General features: G+C 36.9%; 2 protein-coding genes across 4 annotated transcripts; one reads left to right on the top strand and one right to left on the bottom strand.

Annotated features, from left to right (window-relative positions):
- Positions 1–317: 317 nt before the first annotated feature.
- Positions 318–4,556, top strand: LOC132745004 (uncharacterized transmembrane protein DDB_G0289901-like). Of its 3 annotated transcripts, none has more exons than XM_060733831.1 (7): positions 318–534; positions 882–969; positions 1,159–1,212; positions 1,492–1,548; positions 1,741–1,794; positions 2,571–2,633; positions 2,879–4,556. In XM_060733831.1, exons 1-7 carry the CDS (start codon positions 483–485, stop codon positions 4,242–4,244), a joined length of 1,734 nt encoding a protein of 577 aa, XP_060589814.1. In that variant the 5' UTR covers positions 318–482; the 3' UTR covers positions 4,245–4,556. The 3 variants fall into 3 exon arrangements, with proteins under 3 accessions (XP_060589814.1, XP_060589813.1, XP_060589815.1); XM_060733830.1 differs by having other exon boundaries at positions 319–534; positions 1,489–1,548; XM_060733832.1 differs by lacking the exon at positions 1,492–1,548 and having other exon boundaries at positions 319–534.
- A 2,165-nt stretch (positions 4,557–6,721) lies between these two features.
- On the bottom strand, positions 6,722–8,254 carry LOC132745009 (uncharacterized). The gene has a single exon (XM_060733838.1). It carries the CDS (start codon positions 8,252–8,254, stop codon positions 6,722–6,724), a length of 1,533 nt encoding a protein of 510 aa, XP_060589821.1.
- Between the last annotated feature and the right edge of the window lie 649 nt (positions 8,255–8,903).

Below are 8,903 nucleotides of genomic sequence, written 5' to 3'. Positions count from 1 at the left end.
TCATATGGTTAAAGTAGGTAGGTGATGTGTTAATATATAATATCATTTGGTTAATGAAATATCTAAGACATCTGAAAAGCGTGAACACGTCTCTTTACTGTAGTCAAAGACAAAAACAATCGACCTTGTAGCCGTGTTATCACAGACGTTATTACAAGACCGAATTATGACCTTCCTTGGGACAAAAACGTTGACCATTTTAGCCAGGTGACTGATTACCAGAGATATAATTGTTCTATTAACATTGAAAGGTCAAATGATATCTAAAACAATGATATATTTTCCGATAAGAGACCGCATAAAGTCCACGACATCCGTTGTGCAAATTGCTTTGCCGCCGTATTGTTTTTGTCGTGGAATCTCTAAAATTGTCGTTTTGTGTAAAGTACAATTACTGTACCAGACGACAAATTTAGTAAACACGTTTGAAGTAATTTTGTATAGGCTCAAAATCAACCAAGAATTTTGCAGACACTTTCACGATGTTTCGGCTTACATGTGCATTTTTGCTTGTGTCGACGGTTGCATGTCAAAGTAAGTAAATAATACTTAATAATAAATGTCGGGTACAGTAACAATTTTACAAAAAAAGGCTATTTTCCCTTCAGGTGGTTAAATATTTTTCTAAAAGATTCAAACGTGAATCACAGCCAAATTTCTCACAATATCGTATTGTAAAATAAAGAATTATAAATTCAATTTGCAATACATGTACATATATATGAAAGTTTAATCGAATAAAAAAAACAATGTTTTAAGTAATTTTTATTTTTGTACGCACATGCTAATTTATTGTTCATTAAACAAATATTTGGTTAACAAACAAGTAATGCGGCTTGCAATTTATGTTTGTCATTATTGTCAAAATTCATCTTTTCTAGGTGCTGGGTCCGGCACATTTGACCCAAATGCCGTGAATTTTGGTTCTGCCGGCGGGTCATCCGGAAGTTCGAACTCTGGGACCGGAGGGTGAGTAGGGAGTAACGTGTTCTTACCAAAACGTCCATTAGTATAGGAAAAGCGTGGTATTAATCATTAAAAATATACAATCTTACAATTTAAACTTTAAACATTATACCATTAATCCCTAGCATTATATTTTACTGCAGTTGATGTATTAAATCTTAAATAGTTTTGTAAGTTAACATTTCTTTTAAGGACTGCTGGTTTTGACACATCCGGGGGTTTTGGCGGAAGCGGAAATGGCGGAAGGTTTGTTAATTTTTAAAAATTTCTGCTGAGGAAATAGTTGCATGTTGAAAATATGCAAGATGAAAGAAAATTTACGAAAGATAGTTGGCTATTCTTTCTTTTTTATTTCTGTTTTAATTTCTCATTTACTCAGTTTTATCTGCTCAAACAAAATATTACTGTAAACGTAACATCTAAATATTTGATATATGTTTTCACAAGCTCTGTACGTTATATAGCATAAAATCACATAAATTTGTTTACCACTCATAAAACATTTTGAGTCGCATATTTCAGCAGCAGCGGTGGATTTGGTGGAAGTGGTTTCGGAAGTAACACCGGTGGTAGCTCTGCAAGGTGAGATTAAAGACTTGTATTTTAGATCAACGCCTGAGTGTATTCTTGATAATGGTATACTATTCTTTTTTAGAAAAATCGAAAAGAGGGAACATTTTCATATGTTAAATGTTGCATAGAATTTGTAACAAATATATTTATAGGGTTTTACGCTATCAGTATATGTTAACATTAGTTTTATGGTCATTGTAGTAGCGGTGGGTTTGGCGGAAGTGGTTTCGGGAGCAGTTCCGGTGCAGATTCGAGGTAATTGCGCTTACGCCTAAACTTTGCTGATATTGGTAACTCCGAACCTGTCACAATTATTTAAAGTTGACCATACAAGAAAATGGAAATCGAAAGTGTATACTGTCAAAATATACCTGAGTTTAAACCTGATCTTACACATGAATTCCTATCACTTATCAATAGACTTTAACCGGAGGTCAGTAAGAAGCAACATTGATGTCATGTGTTGCTTTTCCGATTGGAATATCCGTCCTGAGGGTATTCGTCTATCGGACAGTAACCCGAGAGACGGATATTTTGATCTGTATTGCAGATACATGTGAGATATTTTTCTTGCATATTCTACCATATTTTAAGTTGTTTAATTTCATGAATTAATTTTACATAGAATTCAATGTAATTTCGTTGCTTAAATTTTTATCAAAATAGCGTATGAATTTACAACATGCGAAGTGACACAATCTTAAGCACGCAGTTTCACTCTTGAATACGCCAAAATGACACCATCTGTAAGCAAGCGACTCACCTGGCACCCCTCATGCCAGATAAAATATCCGACATGAGTAAAAACTAACGGAAACACCATTCTGTTATGCAAGGAAAATAAATACTTCTCTCAAAAACGAAAAAAACGCGTGAAAAAAAAGAGCGTTAATTTTACCTTAACATGTATGTTATTGTAGCTACATGTAGTATTCATATAATTATCTTTATGCAAGATTTAAAACAATATGTGAACAATCTGAAAATTCTTCCAATAAATTTAACTGTACAGATGATGTTTTGAATTTCAGTAGTGGTGGGTTTGGAGGAAGTGGGTTTGGAAGCTCGTCAAGTGGAGGGGCGTCCTCAACAGGGTAAAATTACAGTTTTCGAATTGATGGAATATTTTTTTTACAAATAATATTTCGTATATTCATACACCGTTCATTATTGAATGTTAACAGTGGTTTTTGCTCCCTGTAATAGTTAATATTTTAACGTATATAAAATTTCGTTGAATGAAACAATTTCGGATAAAAATTTAAAATAATTATAAATTGTATTCGTGCACACCCAAATAAGTTTGTCTTAATTGTTTTTCTGAATTAATTAAATTCAGAGGCAATTCTATGGGAGGTAGCTTTGACCCAAATGCTATGAATGGCTTTGGTGGGTCTGGTGGAAGTTCAACAGGAGGTGCATCTGGGGGTTTTGGCGGAAGTGGTTTTGGCCAGTCGTCTGGAAGTTCAACCGGAGGCGCATCTGGGGGTTTTGGTGGAAGTGGCTTTGGCCAATCGTCCGGAAGTTCTTCAGGAGGAGCATCTGGTGGTTTTGGAGGAAGTGGTTTCGGCCAATCGTCTGGAAGTTCTTCAGGAGGAGATGCTTCTGGTGGTTTTGGAGGAAGTGGATTTGGTCAATCGTCTGGAAGTTCAACCGGAGGCGCATCTGGGGGTTTTGGTGGAAGTGGCTTTGGCCAATCGTCCGGAAGTTCTTCAGGAGGAGCATCTGGTGGCTTTGGAGGAAGTGGTTTCGGCCAGTCGTCTGGAAGTTCTTCAGGAGGAGATGCTTCTGGTGGTTTTGGAGGAAGTGGATTTGGTCAATCGTCCGGTAGCTCCACTGGAGGCGCATCTGGTGGTTTTGGAGGAAGTGGTTTTGGTCAATCGTCTGGAAGTTCAACCGGTGCTGCATCTGGTGGTTTTGGAGGAAGTGGTTTCGGCCAGTCATCTGGAAGTTCTTCAGGAGGAGATGCTTCTGGTGGTTTTGGAGGAAGTGGTTTTGGCCAATCGTCAGGAAGTTCAACTGGAGGCGCATCTGGTGATTTTGGAGGAAGTGGTTTCGGCCAGTCATCTGGAAGTTCTTCAGGAGGAGATGCTTCTGGTGGTTTTGGAGGAAGTGGTTTTGGTCAATCGTCTGGAAGTTCAACCGGTGGTGCATCTGGTGGTTTTGGTGGAAGTGGATTTGGTCAATCGTCTGGAAGTTCAACCGGTGGTGCATCTGGTGGTTTTGGAGGAAGTGGTTTTGGCCAATCGTCCGGTAGCTCAACTGGAGGCGCATCTGGTGGTTTTGGAGGAAGTGGTTTCGGCCAGTCATCTGGAAGTTCTTCAGGAGGAGATGCTTCTGGTGGTTTTGGCCAATCGTCTGGAAGTTCAACTGGAGGCGCATCTGGTGGTTTTGGAGGAAGTGGTTTCGGCCAGTCATCTGGAAGTTCTTCAGGAGGTGCATCTGGTGGCTTTGGTGGCAGTGGTTTCGGCCAATCGTCTGGAAGTTCCAGTGGAGGGACATCGGGCGGTTTTGGGGGTAGTGGATTTGGTCAATCGTCCGGAAGTTCAAGCGGGGGCACATCTGGTAGTGAATCGGGAGGTGCATCAGGTGGGTTCGGCGGCAGTTTTGATCCAAACGCAATGAACGGATTTGGAGCTTCTAGTGGAGGTTCTTCAGTGGGTAGCGGATCATTTGATCCAAACCAAATGATGGGCAAACGATGATTTTGATATTTATAGCAATTGTGGTGTTACATCCATGCTTTTGAAACATTCGATTGATTTTAATTAGATTAATATCTTTTTTCTTCTTCGTCAATAGTTAAATACAAGTACAGGACCAGTAACACTTACATGCAATTTGTCAATGAAATACTAGAACAAGGTGCAGAAATATTTTTTCTTTTAACAAAACGAGAAAATATTGAAATATATTTTCAAATTATTAGATTTTAATTCATATTTTGATACTGTAGTAGACTGATTTGTTTCACAGTGCTACTAATAAGTATACACACGAAAAAGTAATGAATGAATCAATTACTGAAAAACAGGTATAAACCTGTTTGTAATATATGCAACAAATGTCATCTTATCAACAATACATTTGTGAATAGGATGCTATTAGTTTAAAAAAAAACGCACATGTCAAATAATGGTGGAAAATAGTTTGTATGCTGCAATGTACATCATATGCTTTTAGTTAATAAAAACTATATATAAGACAGTAACGATTTGAATTGATGAGATAACTTTTATATCTATATTCAATTGAAGTGTGCATTTGAACTATAATAAATTTTGTGTTATTAAAAATATTGTCCTAAAATAACTCAGCTTAAGTTAAGGTAAGCAACTCTTCCATACAAAATGAGATTGTCCGTATAAGAGTCATTGTTCTTACGGAGACGTGTCAATCATTCAGAGAAAGCATTTAATCTATGGATCTCGGATTTATCAGTACTTGACTAACATAGGATTTAGAATTAGAACATGATCAAAATACTAATTGCGTAATACATATATGTTCAAACATAGACTGTGTGGTAATCGTCAACATTTTGAAATTCTAAAATCTTCGCACTATCGTTGATTAATCAAATGACAAACTCCGAAGATGATTCAGAGAGATAAACAATTGTCTTCTATTTTCCATACATATAACAGTTAATCATTATTCCACATATGGCTTATAAGTTAAATCTCGGGTGTGTTTAATCCTGTATTAATGCGTGTCGTCTTCGTTAATATCTTCATGCATAAAGCACTTAAATAAGAAGACAATAATTCAGGACTTCGGTCATTTTAGCAGTTTGGGAAGCGGCGCCAAAGTCGTAAAGGCGTCTGCCTCTCGATAAAGAGATCAGGAGTTCGAACACTACCGGGGTGACGGCTATGTTTTCTCATGTTCCACCAGAGTGGTTTCACAATTTTTCATTAAAGTTTTCATCAAAATCGTTTGAAGTTTACAAGTAAGCACCATGGCTCACGTAAATGTGCTTCTTCTCTGAAATATCATCCCGTATCATTACATGGTATTCAATCAAGTCATATATCAGACACCGAAGTCACAATAACACAATACCCCGTCCAGTCATGAATTAGAAACCGAAGTCAGATTTACAAGAGATTCCATCCAATCATATATAAGACATCGTCGTCACATAAGCAAGATATCCCATCAAGTGATATATCAGACATTGAAGACAAATTAAGGTGATATCCCACCAGGTCCTATCTCCCACACCATAAACATAATATGCCGTCCAGTCATATATCAGACACTTAGTCACATCAAAATGTTATTCCATCAGGTCTTATATCAGACACCGCATTCACATTGACATGAGATTCCATTCAGTCATATATCACGCATCGTAGTCACATAACCATGGTATCCAATCAGGTCATATATCAGACACCGTAGTGACATTTGCATTATATCCGATTCAGTCATATATCAGACATTGCAGGTCACATTAAAATAATATTCCTACTGACATTTACGGATACCGAAGTCACATTAGCACGATATCTCATACGGTTAAATATCATATGCCGAAGTCACATTCATTATAAGTATATTCCGTAGATACCGTAGTGAAATAAGCATGATATCCAGTCAGGTCCTATATCAAATACTGTAGTCATAATAACATGGCATCACATCTGGTCATATATCAGACACCGTAGTCCCAAAAGTATGTTATAACATTCCGTCAAATATGATATACCTAAATCAGATTAACATGATATCCAATCCAGTCTTATATCAGACACAGTTGTCACATTAACGTGATATCCCATCAGGTCATATATCAGACACCGATGGAAATTTACATGATATACCATACAGTCATATATCATAATCACAACAGTCTGTTGTTATACTGGACCAAGCGTCATAGAAGCTTCAAGAACACTGGTATATCACATAGCCAACCTCGCAATAATGATTAGAGAGAGAAAATAATTCTTACTTGAAAAGTACAACGTGTATTTGTCAGTTACAGAACAATATACAATTTACACTTAGTAAATGAATAATTCAAAACAAAAACATTCATTTTGCGAGCGGAAATTTATATATGTATAAACGGACCTTTCATTGTTTTAAAAACTGGCATATGATACAATAAATAAGATAGCATAAAAGTAGGTAGAAAGCAGAAAATAAAGATTCGCACTTTGGCCTGATTAATCTATTCAGAGACCGTCATGCTAGATCCAGATTTCAGAATTGGCCTAGGTACCCGTGAAGTTTGTACAACTGTAACTTCATTTCTTCCCGTACTAGACCTGCTCCTTATCGACATCCCAATATTTCTTTTCAGGGAACCAGCAGCGAAAGTTATTCGAATACCCATGTTCCATAGTGCCCTCCGAAATCTAGGGTCTAAGAATCCGTATAATACAGGATTAATTACACTGTTTATGAAATATAGTCTAAGGAAAAAAAACCACGCAGTTTGTTCGGACATGGTTAATTTTTTCACGAAAAGGCTTTCATGGTCGGCCATCAAGCCGATGAGGCAAAAATACAATACTGTAGTTACAATAAACACTGCTGTCAGTATAAACATGATTAATGTTTTACGTCGAAGTCGGGTACCAGTGTGCTTAGAAAGACTTCCGATTGTTGAACGCCGCCGACGATACGCAGCTTGTTTTTTAAACTGTTCCGTTGTCGGACTTACAGGGACTTTTGGAATTTTTCGAAACTTAATGTCGGGAATCTGTAACGAGTTCCTATCACATGAATCTGAATGTCTCTGCAAGGATAATCGAACTGCTTTCCCCGGAACAGAACATTTTAATTCTACCGATTTTGGCCTCAAAGTTACCATTTCCATTTTATCTTCATTGATTTTACCTTTAACGTCATCTTTTGTATCATCTAGTTTGACGTCTGCTGAGTCACTTTGATCAACGGTCGGCACACAGTCAAAATCTTCAGATTCAGATAATCCGGATTCAGATAAACCTGATTCGATATCTGCTGAAAGCTTGAAAACATTATTTTCTGTGTCAGATGGCTCGACACCACTTGAGTGATCAGATTGTAAAGTTATTTTAGGCGTAGTGACAGCTGGACCGGAAGGAATACAGAACAATTTTACAGCTATAAGAACGTACAATACAAACGTTGACATCATTACTATGCTATTTACACCTGCATATAAAATTGCAACATGAAGTTGAGGCCAAATAGTATGTTTAAAATCGTTATCCTTTTCGCACATATGTGCAGTAATATTAGCTTCTTCGTGTGTGTGGATGCCCCAAAATATAGCGTCACTCGTGGCCGGTATAACTGACAGAAATAGTACTAATATTGATAATTTGATTGCTAACTCCGGCTGAATCTGTTTACTGTGTGGTTTACAAACTTTACGAAATCTGTCTATCGCAATCAGCAGCAACGTCGCGGCAGATGACGTCACCGTAAAGACGTTTAAAAACGATTTGATCTTGCACAACCAGGGATAAGTGAACTGGAACCAGTTAATAAGAGTGTAAATCTCCATCGGCATCAATATCGTACAGCTTGTGAGATCTAGTCCAGCAAGCACTAACACAAAATATTTAAAATTGCATTTTGGGTACTTCCGGTTGTAAACTACCAGGACAACAATATTTCCTATTATTCCTAAAATAGCAATTAATCCGATGTATATTGTCACAGGCAACGTGGTCAATGACGTGTCACCGCCGTTATCCTCGTCGAATTTCATTTTTTTTCTGTACTTTCTTCCTTTTTCATTGAATGAATAAACTAAACCTGTGCAAAAGGTAATCTTCGTTTGCATTTATACATGTAGTTCATATTAAGTTATTACTAATCAGTAAAGTCAGAAACAATTGAGATGTACTTAAAAATGCTGGTGAAAATTTCCGTATCAAGCTGAATAGAAAATTTTATCACAATAAATTATTAAGATCCGCACTTGCCGGAAAACTGTACATTAAAACAACTTGTGAACGTTTGATATATTGTATGTTTTATACAAGTGAGCTTTTGGTGATAAGTGAAATCAGTCGTTACATCGAATACTTGGTTAGTTTGGACGTGACTGAATACATGATGATAATTGTATTATTAATTCTATAGGGAATGCTTTGAACTCGTAACTAGTAAAATTACAACTAATATTGATATGACCAGATGCTTACTTATTACCCTAAGAACATTGTGTGGACGAGTTCGAGCGGAGAAAATTATTGATTCTGACTAACTTGACCGAGTATTTCGTTTCTAAAAAGGTGACAGTTAGTGCTAATAGTTATAAACATAGTTCTTCTGTTCACCATTTATGTTACTTAATTCCCTTTGCAGATTCATAACGTATCGTATTGACTTAATCTCATCCCCTCACTTACCCC

The sequence above is a fragment of the Ruditapes philippinarum genome, unplaced genomic scaffold (genome assembly GCF_026571515.1).
Source record: "Ruditapes philippinarum isolate M1 unplaced genomic scaffold, ASM2657151v2 ctg2973_1_1_1_1, whole genome shotgun sequence".
In the NCBI taxonomy this organism is placed as follows: domain Eukaryota; kingdom Metazoa; phylum Mollusca; class Bivalvia; order Venerida; family Veneridae; genus Ruditapes; species Ruditapes philippinarum.
This window is presented reverse-complemented; position numbering and strand designations above follow the sequence as displayed.